Source organism: Ipomoea triloba, chromosome 4 (assembly GCF_003576645.1).
Source record: "Ipomoea triloba cultivar NCNSP0323 chromosome 4, ASM357664v1".
Lineage (NCBI taxonomy): Eukaryota > Viridiplantae > Streptophyta > Magnoliopsida > Solanales > Convolvulaceae > Ipomoea > Ipomoea triloba.
In genome coordinates this window covers 14203442-14226612 of record NC_044919.1, presented here as the reverse complement: position 1 = coordinate 14226612, position 23171 = coordinate 14203442, and the positions used below count along the sequence as shown (strand labels likewise).

The 23171-nt window shown below is 33.9% G+C and overlaps 1 protein-coding gene across 1 annotated transcript; it reads left to right on the top strand.

Annotated features, from left to right (window-relative positions):
- Positions 1–15640: 15640 nt before the first annotated feature.
- On the top strand, positions 15641–21065 carry LOC116017648 (equilibrative nucleotide transporter 3-like). Its single transcript, XM_031258271.1, has 9 exons — positions 15641–15695; positions 18612–18694; positions 18792–18947; positions 19031–19174; positions 19658–19763; positions 19857–20029; positions 20120–20280; positions 20604–20862; positions 20955–21065. The coding sequence occupies exons 1-9, from the start codon at positions 15641–15643 to the stop codon at positions 21063–21065; spliced, it is 1248 nt and encodes a 415-aa protein (XP_031114131.1).
- Positions 21066–23171: the final 2106 nt, after the last annotated feature.

Below are 23171 nucleotides of genomic sequence, written 5' to 3'. Positions count from 1 at the left end.
ATAGGTTTCATATAGTTGAATGGCTCAAACCGAGTGATTATCAAGCCAGCTAACCGACCAATTGAATTTGATAAGTTAACTTTCAAGAATTGACCCCAAAATATAAATGCTATTAGGGGTTGCGTTGTAGGTAGAGGTGGGTGTTATTCGGATTATTCAAAGTAACACCCGAAATTCAAAGCGAATTTTAAATTTCAGATGAATCCAAATATATAATATATATAAAAGAGAGTCATTAATCATGGTTCACCGCATTTTCGCACCAGAAGCAGCCTGCATACCTGATCTTAAACATTATATATATACCTTGGCATAATAATAATAATTTCACCTAATTACTAGTTGATAATTTGCCACTTCAAATCACTTCGGATGGATTACATGATTTTAAAATGCCAAATGGTTCAATTGTAATTTTTTTAGTTGAATGACAAAATTGCATTTTCACGTTTTGTTCCACCTTTATTCATATAAAATGGTATGCAAATTTAAGTTGAATTGGATTTTTTACTAAATTACTAAATTTAAAATGTTTAGTTAGAATTGTCAAGATTAAAGACTGAATTATTTTCACCCTCCATTTTTTTAGACCACAACTCTCTCCTCCCTTCTGGGCAAATTATGCTGTGGACCCAGGTCCACCTTGCAAGGTGGACCTGGGTCCAAAACTACGTCGTTTTTGTCTCATTTTCTTTTTTCAATTAGTAAACATATTGCTGAATATAGAGTTGTCTAAAAATGTGTGAATGTAGAGACTTCAAAGTGTGAATGTAGAGTATAGGAATCGTGAATGTACAGTTATGATTGTGTGAATGTAGAGTTGCCCAGAAATGTGTGAATGTGAATGTTTCAAATTGTGAATATAGAGTATAGAAATCGTGAATGTAGAGTTATGCATGTGTGAATCTGTAATAGAGTTAAGAAGTTCTAGCAACTTGTAGCGCTGTAATGTGTGAATGTGAAGTTTTCAAGTTGTGAATATGGAGTATAGAACCTGTGAATATAGAGTTTTGAATGTGTGAATGCATAACAATACCTGTGAATATAGAGTTTTGAATGTGTGAATGCATAACAATGGTAATATAGTTAGAGTTTTGAATGTGTGAATGCATAACAATGGTAATATAGTTACTAAACATATAATCTTGTAATGTGTGAATGGTAATATAGTTACTAAACATATAATCTTGTAATGTGTGAATGTGGAGTTTACAAAGTGTGAATGTAGAGTATCATATAATCATGTAATGTGTGAACGTAGAGTTTACAAAGTGTGAATGTAGAGTATAGTGTATGTGAATGTAGAGTTTACAAAGTATGAATGTAGAGTATAGTGTATGTGAACGTAGACCCAGGTCCACCTTGCAAGGTGGACCTGGGTCCACGGCATAACAATTGTCCCTTCTGTCTGCTCTTCTCTGTTGTATGACAGGCCGGGCTTCTTTTCCCCAAGACTTTCTTTTCAATAAAATTTATCTTTTTCGCCAAAAAAAAAAAAAGAAAAAGGAAAAAAAGACTGAATTATTTTCCTCTTTAAATTTGATGTCCGAGCTGCCAGGCATGCATTAGTGACAGATACCAGGTGGTGTGGTTATCATTACAACATATTCAAAGCTCACCATCTCTAACCATCACTCTTAACCACGGTGCTTATCAGTTGTCATTAGAAAGGGTCATTTTTGTGGACAATATCGTTACAATGGTATTGCAATGCTGAGACTATACATACGATAATTTGAACAGTTAATATACTTATATACCTAGAAACTGAACGGCCGAACAATGATATTTACCTCCTCACTTGGTCTTAGAAAATTCTCTTGCGGGGTTTTTCGTAACACTAGATTCAAGCAAGGCAGGCGGCTTTTTGAATCTTCCATGTTGACGCAATAGCTGCCACAAATGAGATGTCTTCACTGCCTTCTTGTTACCATGTTTCCCCTTCTTTGACTGTAGGTTGCCATGTTTCAGTGACTTTGAATTCTTCAACCCCTGTACAAGAGCATGAAAATGGCTCCCATGTTGGCTTTTGCCACGTTGATCACATACCACAGGTTTACCGAGCTTTTGCACAGCCTGTTGTTCTTCATGGACCTCATGTTTTCTTGGAGGACAGGGACTTTTTCCTTTGTGCTTTGGCAAAGGTGTTTCATGGTTTACCTTGGTTCTGTGATTAGTAGTATTCTCGTCTTTCTTATTGTTATTGTGATGATGGTGGTGATGGTGGTGGTGATGAAATATAATTCCTAGCTTGTCTTTGAACTTCGTCCAACGTCCAACTTGTTTCTTAGTTTTCTCCACATTAGCAGATTTATATGCCCTAACAGGACTGCAAGTCTTTGATGAAGAATCACGAGAGTAGGAACTAACGGGCTGGCTGAATTGCGAGGATGCCTCACTCTCGCCACTGTGTGTAGAACTCCTTCGAAGAAAGCTAGCACTGTCTGGCAACGATGACGAGTAAACCTCATTCTCACCACTGCTCGAGTCAATTATGTAACGGCTTTTTCTTCTGATAGGGTATAACTCACTATCGCTGCAACTGCTGCTAATTGGTGCATCTGTATAATTCTGGTCACTGATGTGGCCCGATTCTGAATAGTCTTCAGTATGACTACCATAAGTGCTTCTTGGCTGGCTTGAGTATGAGCTTGACACTGTAGCCTCTGGTTCCTGCTCTAGTAGATACCTTCTTTTTGGATAGTTTGTAAACTTCTCCTTCCTTGACAATCCAAACTGATTTAGATCCTTAAGACTTTTATACAAGTTTTTTCTGGCCTCTATTAGGTGGCCATGCTTGGAATCCAACCAAGTCCGCCTTATAGTTTTATGATGTTGCAAATCCTTTTCACTCTCCTTCAGCTGCACGGTTGATTTGGGAATTCTCGGTTTCCTGGGATTCGGATTCAAAGGCACAAGATCTTGATCCCGGTTTATAGCAGGCAAAGCAGAAAGTGCATTTACTGTCTTGTTTTGGCCTTGTGAGATATGATAACCCTTACAATCAGGAATTGTCCGGTTTGCAAAATCATGACCCGAGCTGTTTGGTTCACGCGCAGACTCCAATTTGTTGAGAATGGTCTTGATGTCCTGAAGAGCAAGCCAATTTCCTTTCAGTATCTGCATCTCGTTGTCATCAATAGGCTCTTCGCCCCGACCTGACACATTATGTTTTGAGACAAGACCTGCATTTCTCACGTGTTCACGAGTCATCTTAGCTTGATTAGCAGCCAAATTTGGAGATGTTGAATCAGTTAGTTGATTCATCATCCTAATAGGACCCTGATATAGTGAATTGGAGGGAGTTATTATAGGCTCCACAGAACATTGACGGTCCAAATGATAGTGTGAATCGTTTACAACTGCACCAGCTTGACTTGGATCGCTACTGGCAACCAATCCTTTTGTCCGCTTAATGGCACTCGAGATACCCATTTGCAGAAAACAATCAGCAACTGTATCACGTAACTCAGATTCAATGACATTTGTACCCGATTTGGCTTCCAATTGCAGAGCTGAAATATGCATTTCAATTTGCTTGATGGCGTCTGAAACTTCTTTAGATAAACAACTGTTGTCCTCGGGTATCCCCTCGGTTTCAGGAGTAAACTCATGCCTAACTTCTGTTTTAACAAAATCAAACTCCGGCCTATTTGAAGAAGAAGCCACAGATCCAATGCCACTTGAGACACCACCGAGAAAAACTCCATTCTCATTTCCCCGTTCATTGCTTCCTGAGGTGAAGCAAAAATGGCTACTTTGATTGCTTGGCTTATCCTGCAATGTTGTAACTCTTATAGAGCTCGGTCTTCCATGATCAGAAAACTTGGCTTTCCCTATAGGCTTAAATTGCTTCACAGTTTTGGGGCGTTGGCAAACCCTGCAGCGTTTCCTTCTATTTTCAGATTCAGTTGCAGAGAAGACGAGATTTGGCATCTCTATCACACCTACCTCAGTTGCTGGCTTAACAACTCCTTCCAATTTTAATCCACCGGTTTCTGAGCTAACTGATTGCTTTTCCCAACGTTGCTTCAACGCATTTGATAATGCAAGATGTTGTTCTTTCACCGAGTCTTTCAACCGTTGTGGCTGTCCAGACGTACATTTCAAAGATGCGTCAACCTGACCAGCTACAATCTGCAACACATTTAAGCAAACAAAAAGGAGGAATTACACAAAGAAGTTCCTAGATAAACATTTACATATTGTGAATGCCAGGAGCCTTCTTCTCCCTACAGGGAATACCTAAACTGCCAAGACTCTAATCAAAATTCATGAATTGTTCAAGAAATCTTAAACCTACAGAGAAGTGGAAAAATTACCCGTGAATGGGCCTTTAAAACCCTTTCAGTTGCACTGTCAAGTAAACTTTTTAACAGAAGCCGCGCTTTATTATCCAACTGCTCCAAAACATAAAAGCAAAAGGCATCAGAAGTAGGCCCTGACTTTGGACAAAAAGTCTTTTTTGGTTCTATTGCTATGTTCCACACAAACAGCGGGATTTAAACGAGCTTCGGCTTCCCGTTGAGAAGGGAAATTTCTGAATAGCAGAGATGATAGATCATAGATGAACCAAAAGGTAAGCTTGGCCAAATACTAAATTATAAATCAGATTTTAAGGTTGATAAGGGGAAAAAAGTCTCTTTACCAAAAATGAAATGCTGATCAATAATTCAACATTATAACCACAAACATAGAAGAAAACAAAGGAAACTACTGGGAATTAGTTTGAAAGCATGACTTCAGGAAAAGTTAGAAAAAAACTAGAGTTGCAGTAACAATGAAGTGCAAACAAGAACATTATGTTCATCAGCTTGTTATCTAACCCACTTTAATGGGTAATTCAGGTTCAACTAAAACCTCAGAACTGGTAATTTGTCTAAAAATCATACATATTTTTTTCCAGGGAGTCATAAAATAAGAAAAGAGAACTTACAGTTTCAGAGGTCACATTTGGCAAGCCATCCTCATCCTGTTTTAAAAGTCCATATAATTGCCTTAAGGCATGGAGACTTGATTGAATATCTTCAATATCCATTACTCCATTAACATCCTACACAAATAAATATCAGCAAAATACTCATCCAACAACACTTGCTAACAGGTCATTCCAACAACATTTGTAATCTCGAACCCCAAATTTGGATTCTTGCCCGGCTCGTGGTTGAAATGCTCAAAATTTTTGAATTTCAAACACCAAATGAGAATACAATAATACTCCATTAATGGACAAAGTGGCAAAGACGATATCAACACTATCTTCCTCAATATATATACAAAATCATTGTACAGTAGAAAATAGTGTTTTATCGACATTTATAAAGAAAATTCCAATTTCGGAAGTAAAAAAACTGCGAAAGAAAGCAAAATTTAAGGACCCTGTTGATTCTTACATGCTATATATAGAGAGAACTCTTCGGCAACTCAGACTCGTCACTGGAATTCAATTCGTCGTACCTCCTTGAACACGAGAAGAGAGAAACGTCAATGGCAGCGAAATTTGGGCGGTTGAATAGAAATCAAAATGAGACTGAGTTGTAAGAAATACTACACTGTTATATGGTATTGATGACCAAATGGTGAAATGTGTATAACATAATACATGAGGGTTATGAATTCGGTGTTTGACAATGTATTTTTACTTGAGAATCGCTTGTTGAAAGTCAAGGATGTTTGAAGTTTAAGACCCCTCTATATATTATACTCTTCTTTAGAGAAGGAAATACACTATGTATTGGTGTTGGAAAATTAGTTATTTTTTACATATAAAATAACCATTTTCAAATAAAGTTTTGAGTGGGTTCACTTTCAATTTAGATTTGGTCAAAATGTATTTAAATTTTCTGAGGTGAAAGGTTTAATTTGATGTATTATATACCCATCAAAACAGATAATTGGTAAATGAGGAATTGATTCTCAAAGTATATTCGTTTGAGAAAAAGACTTAATTGATGCCTATTGATTTGCCCCGTGGTCTATTAGAAAAGGTATTCCACATCAGTTAATTATGGAATTATATTATATTGTTTAATTCCAATTTTAAGAATTTAATTTTTAATGGTTGTAACTATCATAAACACAACTATTATTTCTAGATTTAAAATTGTCTATTATGAGAAGGTTAAAATCACATTAGTTTTCATGTTAATGCTAATTTGACCACCTCTCCTATAAATACCGTACCGATCTTATAATCAGGAGAGTCACTACATGAGTAAATGTTATCTGAGCACAACGTGTTTGGCATTATCCAACAAACTTAAAATCTTATTCTTATATAAATGCATTCCCCTATTTTGCTAGTTAATAACAAGGGGATAACAACAATAATAATGAACCTAATAATGGTGGGAACGACAATGATGTCAATACAAATGTAAGGAAAATAGAACCCCCAATTCAATCTTTGTAACTTATTTTCCTAGAGTATTTATTGTAAAAGCCAATGTTTCCATGCAATGTTACAAATCTTGTATCAAAAAAAGCCTAATTCTATGCATGGTTGAAAAAGTCTCTAGGCGCTCTTTATGCGCCCGGAAGGTGCGTAGCACCTAGGCTGCAATTAATTGGTGCCTAGGCGCCCGTGTATAACTGAATATTTCAGTGAAGGGCATCGAAATTGAAGAGCTGCCAGAGGAGTCGATTCCACCCTATTCTCCACTTTTTGACCAGTTAAATGTCTACATTAATGCTCAGTGATTACGTCTAATGATCATAGGGAACATAATTGTCGTAACTAACACTAATTATGTCTCATCACTGAGAGGAAGGGTATTCTGCAATTAATCCATAACTATCGCCTTAAAGTGTGTAATTGACTGTCTCCTTGAGTGAATGCGAGGAACAACTACCTTGTGTACGCCTAGTCCCCGTTTCATCACGTACTAATCATCCATATCCAATAATCACTCCCTATCCTCTATTATATTGGTAGCTAGTTTAAGAAAAATGTTAGACAATTTCGTGATTTTGAATTTAAAAATATTTCTTATAAACACCATAAATAAGAAAAATAGAGCAATAAACTTTTTTTTATTTATAAATTACTTATGATAATAGCTTATTACTAATGCGACTGTAATATTTTATGTGAATGTCACATATATCCACTAAAAAAATTCATTTCTTTATGGAATTTCCGTTTCAAGGATTATTATCCATTTATTTAAGTTAAGCTAAATAAAAAGCCAATAAATTTTAAAATGGTCCTTCGGCATTTATGCATGCAAGAAATGTTATATGTCTAAGCCAATTAGCATAATAGGTAATAATGATTAATTTCTTTTTTTTTTTAAAAACTTAAATGTTTATATAAAATATTTTTTTTTTTTAAAAAATGAATGGTGGAACTTTTACAAATTAAGTTTATTTGGCCTTTTTTTCTAGCTAATTACTTAAAAATGAACATTATTCAATACATTAAAAATAAATTTTCAATACTAAAAATAATACTTATTCTTTTTATTTTTGAAAACAAAATAATACTTATTCTTGTTTCACAATATAATTTAGTCAATAAAATGTGGATTTAATGAAATGGCAAGATTTTAAAATTAATTTCCTAGTCCAGATGGGAGCGGGAAAATGTATATCAGGATTCAGGATCTTCTATCATTAATGGCTAGTTTCCAAATCCCACCAGCATTAGAATTAGGGTTTTGCCCCGGCCCTTATAAGTATTCAATTCCTCATAGTTTCCTAAAATGCAATTTCATCCTTTACATACACACCTACTCTGAAAATAGCGCAATGGAGAGCCTGTCTTCAAATTCAACAACTACAACGGTGGAGGATCATCAGCCACTGCCCAATCATGATCAAGAAGAAATTACGAAGCTTACGCTTTTTACAAGATCAGAAGAAGACCTCCCCACTGCTGCACCAAGAATTGAAGATCACTTGCCCATCAAGAAACGCAAAAGATCCATAAATATTGCTCCCAAGAAACCACAAAATAATTCCATACAAGTACACCACCCTAATACTCTAAGTGCCCCAACAATTAAAGATCATCACTTGCCCATCAATAATCATCGTAAGGATTTGGGTAATTTCGCAGAGCTCATTGGCGCTGCTTCCTCCTTCTCCCTCTCACTGTTCCCGCCAACCAAGAATCCCAAGAAACCGATCAAGAATGATCATGGTTGGGATGATGAGCTTATTGACGCTGCTTCCTCCCTCTCACTCTCCCTCCCAACCAAACGCAAAAGACTTCCTAAACCTAAGAAACCAGAAAATTCTTCAATACAAGAAAAGGAGGAAGAGGGAGTCATCATCGCCAAGAGACAGAAGAAGGTGGTGGATAAAAACCCCCCAACTGGGGCACTGGGAAATCATAATCATCATCACTGGATACATAAGCGCCTAAGTGCAAGTGATGTCAACCTTTCATCAAGGCTGTTGCTGCCCAAAGAGGAAATCATAAAATACGTGTTGCCTCTCATGGATATGGAGAGCCGTACAGCTTGTGAAAACAGGGGTGGGTTGAGAGTCAAAATATGGGATTTAGACACTGAGTCAGAGCATCAACTCAGCCTCANTATCCATTTATTTAAGTTAAGCTAAATAAAAAGCCAATAAATTTTAAAATGGTCCTTCGGCATTTATGCATGCAAGAAATGTTATATGTCTAAGCCAATTAGCATAATAGGTAATAATGATTAATTTCTTTTTTTTTTTAAAAACTTAAATGTTTATATAAAATATTTTTTTTTTTTAAAAAATGAATGGTGGAACTTTTACAAATTAAGTTTATTTGGCCTTTTTTTCTAGCTAATTACTTAAAAATGAACATTATTCAATACATTAAAAATAAATTTTCAATACTAAAAATAATACTTATTCTTTTTATTTTTGAAAACAAAATAATACTTATTCTTGTTTCACAATATAATTTAGTCAATAAAATGTGGATTTAATGAAATGGCAAGATTTTAAAATTAATTTCCTAGTCCAGATGGGAGCGGGAAAATGTATATCAGGATTCAGGATCTTCTATCATTAATGGCTAGTTTCCAAATCCCACCAGCATTAGAATTAGGGTTTTGCCCCGGCCCTTATAAGTATTCAATTCCTCATAGTTTCCTAAAATGCAATTTCATCCTTTACATACACACCTACTCTGAAAATAGCGCAATGGAGAGCCTGTCTTCAAATTCAACAACTACAACGGTGGAGGATCATCAGCCACTGCCCAATCATGATCAAGAAGAAATTACGAAGCTTACGCTTTTTACAAGATCAGAAGAAGACCTCCCCACTGCTGCACCAAGAATTGAAGATCACTTGCCCATCAAGAAACGCAAAAGATCCATAAATATTGCTCCCAAGAAACCACAAAATAATTCCATACAAGTACACCACCCTAATACTCTAAGTGCCCCAACAATTAAAGATCATCACTTGCCCATCAATAATCATCGTAAGGATTTGGGTAATTTCGCAGAGCTCATTGGCGCTGCTTCCTCCTTCTCCCTCTCACTGTTCCCGCCAACCAAGAATCCCAAGAAACCGATCAAGAATGATCATGGTTGGGATGATGAGCTTATTGACGCTGCTTCCTCCCTCTCACTCTCCCTCCCAACCAAACGCAAAAGACTTCCTAAACCTAAGAAACCAGAAAATTCTTCAATACAAGAAAAGGAGGAAGAGGGAGTCATCATCGCCAAGAGACAGAAGAAGGTGGTGGATAAAAACCCCCCAACTGGGGCACTGGGAAATCATAATCATCATCACTGGATACATAAGCGCCTAAGTGCAAGTGATGTCAACCTTTCATCAAGGCTGTTGCTGCCCAAAGAGGAAATCATAAAATACGTGTTGCCTCTCATGGATATGGAGAGCCGTACAGCTTGTGAAAACAGGGGTGGGTTGAGAGTCAAAATATGGGATTTAGACACTGAGTCAGAGCATCAAAGAGTCAAAATATGGGATTTAGACACTGAGTCAGAGCATCAACTCAGCCTCAAGCAATGGAAGACTGGCAGCTTTCTTCTCAATAGCAATTGGAATATAGAGTTTGTGAAAAGGAGGAGTTTGCAACTGGGTGACACCATTTCCATGTGTTGGGACTTTGAGAATCTAAGGTTCTTGTTCCGCAAGTTCAATGCCTGATAATCTTAGAATCAAATTCAATCATTAATTAATTAACTAATTCCATCAAATTTTGCTAGTATCCATGCATCGTCTCCATATGTACTAATCTGCAGGATTTTGTAATTCTCCGTTTGTATGAATTGATTAGTAAATATTACTCCCTATTATATTATTGACTTCAAATCTATTTTGCATCAGTTCGTTTTATTATAGTTACTAGTTTTATACGCGCATTGCGCGTATGGGTTAATGCCCAATGTTTATCAATGCAAGATTATATAGGAGAAGTTTATACATGGGTAATTGAATATCAAAATTTTTTATTTCAATATCTAACTCAAAGTATATGAATCCATGATAATATAGAAAATTCATTATAATTATTACTAAAATAAATGTTTGCAACCTTGTAAAATCGATAGTCTAAATATTTGGTCTAAAAATGATAGTCTAAATAAATACTACTTTTAATTTGAATTTTTCTAAGTATTCTTAATTCTCTTTTGATAACATTGTCATTGTTTTCATCTTTACTATTTGTTCTCTTCCTTTTTGTTGGTAGTGTGTTAATTGCAATTCGGTTATTGTTGGTAGTATAGATGACAACGTCATNTTGAGTAACATTGTCATTGTCTTCATCTTTACTATTTGTTCTCTTCCTTTTTGTTGGTAGTGTGTTAATTGCAATTCGGTTATTGTTGGTAGTATAGATGACAACGTCATGCAATGAGATTATGATATAGGAGCTATGGACTTTCCTTTAGGTGTTCTGCTTGGGGTTCATTTGGTTCAACCATTATTGTTGAATAAGTTATTGTGGATAAAGAAATCCCTAGTTTAAGAAAAAAGATTAAATAAATTAATAAAAATTTGAAAATTTAAAATTTTATGTATTCCAAAGATATTAAAAGGTAGTTTCTTTCCTTTAGGTGTTCTGCTTGGGGTTCATTTGGTTCAACCATTATTGTTGAATAAGTTATTGTGGATAAAGAAATCCCTAGTTTAAGAAAAAAGATTAAATAAATTAATAAAAATTTGAAAATTTAAAATTTTATGTATTCCAAAGATATTAAAAGGTAGTTTCTCGCTTCAATTTGCTGGGTAATGGGTTATTTGAGTACTTTCATTGTCAATAAATCCCCCAATTAGTTAATATGATTGGTTTCAAACTATTCTTTTTTATTTTTTTCATGGTATTAAAGAAATACATATGTATCATTTTTTGGTGTTGTAACTACTAATTTATTTAATTCAATAAGAGTAAAATAGAGCGATACCGCTTCAATTTGTTGGGTTATTTGAGTACATACTCTCTTTGTCAACCAATCCCCAAGTAGTTAATATAATTAGCTTCAAATTATTTTAAATTTTTTTTCATAGTATTAATAAAATACTTGGTAAATAAATATATAACATTATTTTGTACTATAACTTTGATATTTAATTACAAGATATTGTAAAAATAAGATAATGAGCAATACAATGAATATCAATTGATAAATTTGAATGTAAAGAATCTTTGCGAGAAAATAAAGACAATATAACTAATGAAACTATTTCTCTTATTTAATTTAATTTTTTGATAATGAATGATTTTTTCAAATAAAGGTATTGTAGACACATAATTCTAAATTAAAGAAATACATATGTATCATTTTTTGTTGTAGCTATTAATTTATTTAATTTAATAAGAGTAAATAGAGTGAGAAACTTAATTATGTCAAATTTGATTGAGATGAGGTTCGAACCTAAGACCTTTCTTATAGGAATTAATGAGTAAGTTAAAAGTTAATGGAATATTAACGGAGAAGAGAATATTTAACGTAAAACTAAATGGATAATCATAAAAGTAAGGTTAAATTAGGTAATCCTATGAATAATATTAATCTGAATTATCTTAACCATCTATTTGATTAAATAATTCATCTGAACCATCCATTTGATTAAATAATTCATCTGAACCATCCATTTGATTAAATAATTTGACCGCCATTTTTTCTACCCATTTTAGGCCTAACTCTCTTTGGTTCTTATTAGTATAGTAGATAGTAGTTCTCTATAGTTCTTTATTTTGTGCGATCAAGTGAATGTGTTCTTTCAATATGTTTCTTGTATTGCACGAGTGAATAACTCAATAAATATAATACTATAAAATGAGATGCTTGCCAAGTACTTTTTTATTTGATGACATCACTATTACCATTTCAAACGAACCTCGTAGGTTTGAGTACTACGTATAGAGTTAGATTGTAGTTACTAAAAAAAAATGAGATTCTCATTACTTTGTCTAAAGAAAATTCAAGTAATAGCATCAGTAAATTGTAAAATAGTCCCAAACTTAAGTCCCTTCTGGCATAAGCACATTTTAATTCTACCTCACATTACTATAGCGGATGAAGTTCTATTCAAATAGAATAGCTTCGAACTTTAAACTAACCACGTTTCCACAAATAAACTTATCAAATTATTATTATAGGAACATATCTTAAGACCAAAAAGAAATTTAACAAAAGAAAAGCCAGGTATTCTTAATCTGACTCCACTAGTAAAAAAAGAACATAGAGATTGACATTTAGCTATCATTCTTACCAGAACAATAGTGTATTCTTAAAAGAAAATTTATAGTGACAATTTCGTAAATAATTAATCAATAATCCGTCACTATTGTAACATGAAACAAAAGTAATTTTAAAAAAAAAATTGCTTTCCGCCACCGTATGACACCACCACCACACCACCACCACAACAACAACAACACCAATCCACTTTGCACCTCCATTGACTCCAATCCAATTGAATGGGAATCAAAATGGCTTTCAGAAACTCATCCCTTCGCAATTAATGGAACGGGTATATATGAAAACAATATAGAGAGCTATAACTGTATTAAGTGATCTGATGCAAAATAGATTTGAAGTCAATAATATTATATACTCCGTATTTACTAATCAATTGATACAAATGGAAAAGTACAAAATCCTGCAGATTAGTACATATGGAGATGCATGTATCCTAGCAAAATTTGATGGAATTAGTTAATTAGAATTTCATTCTAAGATTGGGCGGCCATTGAACTTGCGGAACAAGAACCTTAGATTCTGAAAGTCTCAACACATGAAAATGGTGTCACCGTGGAGGGGGTGGGTTATGATTTACATTTATGAAACAATGAGTGTACATGTGCGGCGACAAATTGGACATGTTGGGTTTTTGTGCAGCCATTGGGCAATGCAAGCATTGTGAAACCTATGGGAACAGGGTGGCGGCATTTTGTGATCACCATCCCTCTCATAAATCCTTCCAGACAAATGCTGCAACATTCGCCATCTTCGTCTTCATCATCACTAAGCAGTTCCGTCTTCAACATGAGATTTCCTGTTGCGACATTCCATGGCCAGTAGAGGCAAAAGGTTGTTCACGGGCAGCAGCTGTGTCGTCATTCAAAATCATTTCACCATCCAAGAAATCAGGTTCTTCCAACAGGTAAACAGTTTGGAGGTCGACCGACAAAGACACCCCATAAAACCAGTTTCTGCTGCGAACTAGGTCGAATGCAAACGCCGCTATAGGAAAAACTATATCAGCGCTCAGTCCAGCGAGTCTGCCCAAGAAGAAGGAAAAAGCAGTCCCCAGAGAAGTCAAGTGGAAAAGTGGATTTCGAAGCAGTTGTCGCCCAAAGCTACCGAAGAACGTGGCATCCTAACTCTTGTAATCGTCCGAATCCGCAATCTTCCGTGACTTGGGTATGGCAAAGGGGCGCCGCTCATGTTCGTTATTGCCGGAGCCATTAATGCCGATTATGTTTCTTGCGAATTGAAGGAGAGAAGAGCGCGCAAAGCAGAGACAGAATATAATTAGGAAACTAACCCTACTTCCTACTATAAATAAGTTGACAACTTAGCGCCAAGTCGGCAACTTTAAGCCTAACGGCAAAATTAAGCGCTCCTAATCCCACCGCTAATTTCCTAGTCCAGATGGGAGCGGGAAAATATATATCATTAACCGCTAACTCGTTTCCTAATCCCACCGGCATTGGAATTAGGTTATTGTATTCCTCCAATATTATATATATATATATATATATATTTCTCAGCTCATAGTTTCCTAAAATTAAGACATATATTTCATCGTTTACACTTACTCTGAAAAGGAGGAGTTTGCATGAGGGTGAGACCATCTCCATGTGTTGGGACTTTGAGAATCTAAGGTTCTTGTTCAGCAAGTTCAATGCCTAATAATTAGAATAAAATTCCATCAAATTTTAGTAGGATATATATGATCAATCTCCATATGTACTTAATTGGCTGCACTGCACCATTTTGTACTTTCCATTTGTATCAATTGATTAGTAAAGAGCAAATTACCAAAATGGTCCCTCGACTATGTCGATTTCTCCAATTTGGTCCTACTCATTTTGACTTGGCTAATTCCATCCTTCGACTATCAAAATTTTAACCGTTTTAGTCCTCCGGTCACTTAGACGGCTTATTTTGAGGGATATTATTGGAACTTCACTTAGCACCGACTGGCTTTCCTCCGATAATGCTTGGATTTTGGTTGTTTTTCGATTTTTATGGTTTATTTAATTAGTGAGTTTTTGTTGCTTTGGATCAATATGATTTACGAGACTACAAGTTTGTCTCTTTTGGCCTTCTCAAATAATAAACAAAGATGGCGCTTTCCATGCTTCTCGACGGTGACGACACGGCGGATGGATGCAATTCCATGTCTCCGCTAAATATAATCTGCATCCTATATTAATAGCTTGGGACACAGATAGTTAGGATTTTTCATACCCTCAAATTTCTTTGCAGCAAAAAATTAAGTCGATTCACGGCAACCCTTTCTTTGTTCTTGCTCTCTACTTCTTTCATTCTCTCAAATTTCTTCCATTCTCCATCAAATCTATCTCCCTTCGCCATCTTCTCTCTTTGGTGACCGGAGGACTAAAACGGTTAAAATTTTGATAGTCGAAGGATGGAATTAGCCAAGTCAAAATAAGTAGGACCAAATTGATGAAATCGATATAGTCGAGGGACCATTTTGGTAATTTACTCGATTAGTAAATATTACTGACTTCAAATCTATTTCTTTGCATCAGATCACTCTGTTATTTTAGTTATCTCTATATTATTTTCATATATACGTTTTCCATTAATTGCATAAAATCTGAAATTATGAAATCTGGTTGTCTTGGTCTTTATTTTGTAAGATCAAGTGGATGTGTTTTGGATGTGCTTTAGTTCTATTATTATTATTTTTTTAGAGAGAAATGAGATTTCTGAATTGGAAGAAGGATTTCAAGCTCTCGGTGTATTAGTTTTCTTTTCTTCGGTTTGTTATTTGCATGCATGGAAATATCCTTGAATTCAGCTTTTCTTTGTGAGCTTTTGTGTTGAATGCTTTGGCTTTTATTCTAATTATTTTGAATTATCTTTTTCTCTGGGTTAGTTTTTCTTTTCCATCTTTTGGTTCTAAGTTTTGTCTATCCTAGGGTGGTTGGGAAAGCCATCATGATTCCCAATCAATTGGACTTGAGTCATCAATGGAGGTGCAAAGTCGATCTATCCCAACTTCCCTTGATGGTAGGTTCATTATAAGTTTATTATTTGTATGTTCTCACCGGGTACTATTGCACTTGGAATATATTGTAATTTTTCAAGTTAATAATTTGATTAATTTAGATAGGATTGTCTAACTTAATTAAAGTTTATTGTTTGACATGTACAAATAATATGCCTAATTCTTGAATATAATTTTTTTTTTTATAGAATATAACTTGATTTATTCCATGCTCCATACCCCATCCCTACTTAAAAATTAGAATTGTCATTAATAGCAATTAGAGAACTTGCATCAACTGCAACCAATGCACCAGAAAATTAGCACCAACTGACAAAAAAAAAAAAAAAAAAAAACTCTAAACAAAAGCATAAATCGAATTATTAAATTACCAAATAAAAAATGAAAAATATTTTTTATCTCTCTTAAATTTCTCTTCTCATATTTTCCCTTCTGATGTGGCTCTCAACCATTAATTTAAAAATGCATTGTTGTTACTAGCATTATCCCTGGGGCTCAATCTTTGGAAGCAGAAGTTTACCAACGTCCTCATCCCCACATTACACACCCTAAACCTACCTGTACGTCTTGCCATCCGCCATAGTCACAATTGGCTGTTCAAGCTTGTCTCCCACGTTCACATATTATATATCTGTAATTAACATATTATTATGTATTTGGACAAAATAATTTATGTGTTTGTAGTTATCATTTTATATATTTATAATTACTATGTTATGTGCCTTCAATTTGTTTACAAGTATAGAAACGCAGGTACAGAATTTTAGAGATTATTTTTGGACCAAGATCCAAAATACAACTATACAAGGTATACCATAGTCCATTGTATAACTTGCACATCTATAAAAAGGCGATGCATCAAATACTTTTTTTTTATATATTTAGTAAATTATATTATAACATAAGCATAAGATTAGAGTAGCTCCAATCAACCAACTTGCAAACATTATTGCATGGACCATGGTCCACCTTGTAAGATGGATCACTAACATAAAATACAATATACTTCTAATATATTAAAAGTTCATTTTACACTTGATCCAACTTTTGACCCAAAATCTGAATTTTTACCCATGTACGTGGCTTTCTTTCGAGTCACATATCCTGATAGCCTGAAAGTGTTAGTTCTAGACGATGATGGACAAGATTATATTGCTACTACCAATGTCGTCTACAAAGAGGTTTTCAATAATGTGGAAATACAACTACTGATATTATGTTTTTTTTCCAAGATGAAAAAATTACTATATATCTACACAAAAATATATCTTTCATACATATGAATTAGAATAACAATTGATTCCTATAACTGAGTAGGGAACGAGCATATTTGCTCAATTTATAAAAATCCTAAACAATGATATATAAAATCACTAAAGTTCCAGCACCGCATGCGTACATCTACACATTAGCTATTAATTCAGCAATTATTTGCTTGAATTCAAACAAGGATAATATCATAAAACATAATTGATCCAAAACATATCTTCAATTACACTATATAATATTTGATGTTATAATTTATATAATTATATATCGATCCAAATATTTTTACTATATTATAACAAATCTATTCCGTGTATCGCACATGTGAAAATACTAGCGTGTGTGTACACACACACACACACACACACACACACATATATATATATATATATATATATATATATATATATATATATATATTCTGACCGCTTTTGGGTAACTAGAAATTCTTTTATTTCAAAAAAAAATGAAGAAATTCATTTATTTCTATAAATGATAATTATGGGTTTTCATATCATCATATTTTGGTTATTTATTTATTAAATTATTTTAATCAGATTTCATTGTACATTAAATTTATACAAATATTTTACTCCGGTAATTTATAATCTCCAAAATACAAAAAAATCACATTACGGATATAATTACCATTTTTGGTTTACGTAAAAAAGTACTCATTACATAAGCCTTTATTTCTTTCCTAGATATCTGCACCAATTTTCAACTCCATGCAGTAAAAACAGGCTGTCACCAAAAAGGAAAAATCTGTCCACAATTGTCTTTAAATTTTGGTTATTTATTTTGCCTTTAAAATATAATTTTTCAATATAATGTTTTCTTCGTAGACCTCCATCCTCAAATTAATTAGTGGATCCGGATCCACCTTGTAAGATAGACCCATATTTAAAATTCATAATTTATATATTAAGAATATTCACAATTTACATACTGAATCACAATTTGAATTGTAAACATTCAATATGTAAAATATGATTGATCAACCTTACCAGGTGAATCCCGGCCCATGGTATAACTATTGACCTCCGCCTACTTTCGTTAGGAAGGGGATGCTATTAGGCAAATCTTTTGTTTTTAGAAAAACAATATATGCAATGGTTCCCTATATAGTAAAATTTTAGTAATAGATTGTAATTTTATTAATGGAAGAGAAGGATAATGATAAAATTTATGGAATACTATTTTTTCTATATACGGAGTATGAAACTAGAAATACGAATAAGATTACTCTCGCAGTTGACCAGTTTAATTAATTAATAAATTTATTTGGGAAAAGAAAAGTTTAAGTAATTAATAAAATTTGGGAGAAGATTACTGTCACAGTTGACCAGTTTAAGTAATTAGTAAAAGCCATACCTTGAAAGAGGGAAAGAACGAATATCAAGATTGTCGGAATCTTTAATTCACTGCAGAAGATTTAACGTTAGAGGCCGGGGCTTACATTTTCCTTAGCTTGTGTTATTGTAGCAGAGAAAATAAACAGACATGACTATCGCCATTGATGAATCAAGCAGAAACACAATGAGGCTTGAGGTTATGTCATAATATTTTTCTTTTTTTCTTTTTTCCTTGTGTTGAAAATGTGTTTTTTTTTTCTTGGTGAAATGAAAAGAATTGTTTATTTCAGGGGAAACTGAGTGCAACAATAGCATGTTGGATTCTTGGACTTGGATCTCTTCTATCTTGGAATGCCATGTTGACAATAGGAGATTACTATTATCAATTGTTTCCTGTGAGAATCCTTTGTCTCAGATGATTGTATTGAATATGTTTTATGGTTTTTAATGAGAGCTGAGAATTATGTTTGTTGTCTTTGTTTTACCCTCAAGAAATACCATCCTTCAAGGGTGCTTACCCTTGTCTATCATCCATTTGCAATTGGAACAATGGCAATTCTTGCATACAAAGAAGAAAAGCTCAATACAAGAAAACGAAACTTAGTCGGATATATACTATATTTCTTGGGCACATCTGCGCTCCTACTGGTATATTTTGCTTGCTCTTTTTACTCTCGATATCAGTTTTGTAAATAATTTATCCAAACTGATTCGGTTCCCATTGTTGGTAGTTGGATTTAGGCACATCAGGGAAGGGTGGACTCGGAAATTACATAGGAATTTGTGTTGTTGCTGCATCTTTTGGAGTTGCAGATGCCAATGTTCAAGGTGGAATGGTTGGAGACCTGTCTTTCATGTGTCCTGAATTCATGCAAGTATGTTTCCAATTTCAATCTTCATTGAATTTGTACATTTTTTTAGAGCCAGAGTGCTTTTATCAGTCATCACTGGTCTTGCCCCTTCAAACCTCTGCCTAACAATCATCCAGATTTTTGAGAGGTAGGGTGTTCAATTTGACCTTTCAGGCCTCCGTTCAACAACCCTCCTAGCTATTTGGGCCTAGACTTTTATCCATCATCACATTATCGAGAGGCAGAGTACTGGAATTAGCCCTTCAGGCTCTGCCAAACAATCTTCACATTTTGGGCAGGCAATGAGTTGAACTCGACTCTTTAGGCCCCTGCCCAACAATTCCCACATTTTCGAGAGATAGGGTATTAGACTTGACCCTTCAATTCTCTGCCCAACAGTCCACTAACCACCTAGAGCTGGACTTGGCCTTTCACCACTTCCGCCCAATAAAATTTTTCATTTCACATACAGTCGAAGAGCTTTAATCTTTATCAACTTAAATGCAGTCATACTTAGCTGGTTTAGCTGCTTCAGGGGCACTGACTTCTGTGTTCAGATTAGTGACAAAAGCAGCTTTTGAGCACTCCAGTAATGGTCTCAGGAAAGGAGTTAGTATGTGCTTCTCTTCAACTTTACAAATCCAAAACATACTAAGCTATTATTAGTCTTTTGTAAAGTATTTTAGTTTTGGCCTTTAATTTGCAGTCTTGTTTTTGGCAATCTCCGCATTCATTGAATTCCTATGTATTGTTCTTTATGCATTCGTCTTCCCCAAATTTCCAATCGTCAAATACTATCGCTCAAAGGCAGCTTCAGAGGGATTAAAAACTGTTTTAGCAGATTTAGCCGCAGCTGGCATCACAACGCCAACTCAAATTGTACAGAAACTAAAAATTTCCTTTTTATTCAACAACCTTAAACTTATAGCTAGTTTTTTTTTTAATGTATATATATTCTTGTGTACACAGGGCGATGATGCAAATAACCAGGTGGGGAGGCTGAGCAAGAAGGAGTTGTTCATAAAAAACATTGATTATGCTTTGGACCTCAACCTCATATATGTTTTAACCTTATCAATTTTCCCTGGATTTTTATACGAAAATACTGGAACCCACAACCTTGGCTCATGGTAATCATTGTATTTCTTCATTCTCTTTTGAATCCATATAAGAGTTATACCCTAGTTTTTACTCTTGGGACTCAAATCTATGACCTGATACCACACTATAGCTCGTAGTGAAGCGAAATTTTATTTTTTTATACCGCCACCTTTTCGAAAGAAAAAGTGTTAAACTTGGCCTTTCACCGCCCTACGCCCAACAATCTCTAGCCACCAATTGTTGGACTTGGCCCTCCGCCCAACACTAAATCCTACCTTCATAGATAAAATTGATTGCATCTTAAATTCAACTCTTCTGACAGCAATGTACAATATCAAAATACTAATTGCAGGTATGCTATAGTTCTGATAGCAATGTACAATGCCTTGGATCTTATAGCAAGATACATTCCCCTCATCAAGAAACTTGAGTTGAAATCCAGGAAGGGGCTGATGGTAGCAATATTATCCCGTTTCTTGCTGATCCCGTGTTTCTATTTCACTGCTAAATACGGCAATCAAGGATGGATGATCATGCTCGTATCTTTCCTCGGACTAACAAATGGTTATCTCACAGTCTGTGTCCTCACTACTGCTCCTAAAGGTTACAATGTAAGTTTTTCTGAATCTTGATAGATAGTATTAATGGCAATCATTCAATTGTGGTTACCATAAAACTAACTTAATCATGTTCTTGTTCATAGGGACCAGAGGCAAATGCATTGGGTAACATTCTAATGCTATGTCTTCTTATTGGCATGTGTTTTGGTGTGGCTCTTGGCTGGTTGTGGCTAATTGGTAATAGTGATTTTTGAGGGAAATTCAATTATACATGTTTAATTTACATTTAATATTGTATGCCTCCGCAGAGGTTAGAATAATTGACGACTGCCATGCATGATGATTAGAGACTTTGAAAGCAGACATTTCAATATCACAGAAGGTGATAAATGATCAAAATTGTTGAAAATTACCTGGGAGATATTGTTAGGGTTGCATGGAAAGTCTTTAAAACAAATTTTCCAGACCAATTAGCAGAATTAATTGCTCAAGGGAGCAATATACATAATTTTGCTTATTTGATACACATAATTATCACAGGCAGAGATGCCAACATGGATTAACAATTAGACAAGCAAAAGCTATATGAGACACTAGAAACAAATTCAATTATTTGATTGGAATCATGAAATAGAATTCCTCCAAAAATTTTATGCTTTAGCAAGTATCTTAGGAAATTATTTTTCTCCAAATTAGAGACTTTTTATAAAGTTACCCGGACCTTTGGTAAAGAATTCCATGAATCATGGAAATTGGTACAAGCCAATGATATTTTTGACAATATAGGAATAATAATTAAACACATTATTAGTGAATTAAAGAAAAAATGTACTTACATTCGAATTCAAAAAGAATTGAAACAATATAATGAAGTTTTTTGCAAATAAATTGACACTCCTCAACAGTAAGGAAAACATCGTGATGATGGGTACCCAAGAAAAAAATTAAACAAAAGAAAAATTATTTAAGAAAATCAAGTGCAAGAAAACCTTATAACCTAAATAAGGCAAGGCATGTTAGGAAATATAATCCTAACAAAACATACAAGAAAACTGTTACTTGTTTTGCCCGTAATAAACCTGGACATCCATCTTCTGTTTGCCCAAACAAACATAATTTCTTTACTATGGAATCAAATTTAGTTTCCACAATAAATGAAGATTTGGTAGATATAACATCTGATATTTCTAATGAATCAGACATTTGAAGTATTTGTACGTTCCATAGAAAGGAATGGAAATTGAAGAATTTGAAACTCAAGAAGATAATTTTCCAAATAATGGAATTCTTTCGAAAAAATTAAATAATTTCAATCTTTTCTAAAATGAAAAATTACATACACAATTGGAAATTCAAAGCAAACAGTGATAATATTATGTGTCGTAATTGGTATCCAGCTTTTAATAAAAGGTGTAAGTGCCAATTATGTAAGAAACAAATTTGCTCAAATTGCATTAAAAAATATTTTGAGATAGAAATACCAAATTCAGAACAAATTAACGTAATAAAAAATTCTGAAAATAAAATTAATCATTTAGAAATTAGAGTAATCAGATTAGAAAAAAGGAATGGATATGCTAGAAGAAAAACTAGATAAATTAATAAATTTGGTAGAAAAAAGGAAAACAAATTTCAAAAAAAATTAATTTTAAGTTCACCCAAATATCTCAAGAAGAATTAAATATTATAAACACAAAGAAAGTAGAAACTTGTTCTGCTCCTATATACCTTTAATTTGTAACACCGAAAAATTAATACAAATTATAATTCCTACAAATTTGATAACACATGATTAACATGTATTCTACCGATCTTAGTAGATACAGGAGCAACCTGATCAACTATAAATTTGAGAATTTTACCAGAAGAAATTAAAAAAAAAAATAGTTAAAGTATCACCTGTTTTTTAAACACAATTTGATGAAACTAAAATTGCAATTGACTCACAATTAAGAATCTACAAATAAAATTCCAAACCAATTGTAATAATTGGTCTGGAACTTTTCACTGGCCCAAAATTTGGATTAAAAATTTAAACAATCATAAAATGCCTATAATCATGGGAATAGATTTTATTCTCTACAACAATGGACAAATAATCATAAATAAAGGTTATTTGACTTCCAGTAAAAATTGTTTCTTAGTACCTATAATTTCAAATTTCAAATATAAAATTCTAGAACAAAAGAAATTTAAAAAACCAGAAGACTGCAAATGTTCTAATAACCAAGAAAATTGTAGTTGTAATTTTCTAAAAATTGAAGAAAATCCTCAAATTAGGGAGGAAATCGTTAAGGAATTAAAATTAAAAGATGGAATTAAATTAAACTTACATTTAATAGATACAAATGATTTCAAAA

Excerpts from the sequence above, each read along its gene's own strand:
- LOC116017648 (XM_031258271.1), top strand. The coding sequence starts at position 15,641 with ATGGAGGTGCAAAGTCGATCTATCCCAACTTCCCTTGATGGTAGGTTC. Across the intron at positions 15,696-18,611 it reads TGATGGTAGGTTCATTATAA|CATGTTGGATTCTTGGACTT; the intron begins GTTTATTATTTG and ends GTGCAACAATAG. Across the intron at positions 20,030-20,119 it reads TCACAACGCCAACTCAAATT|GGCGATGATGCAAATAACCA; the intron begins GTACAGAAACTA and ends TTGTGTACACAG.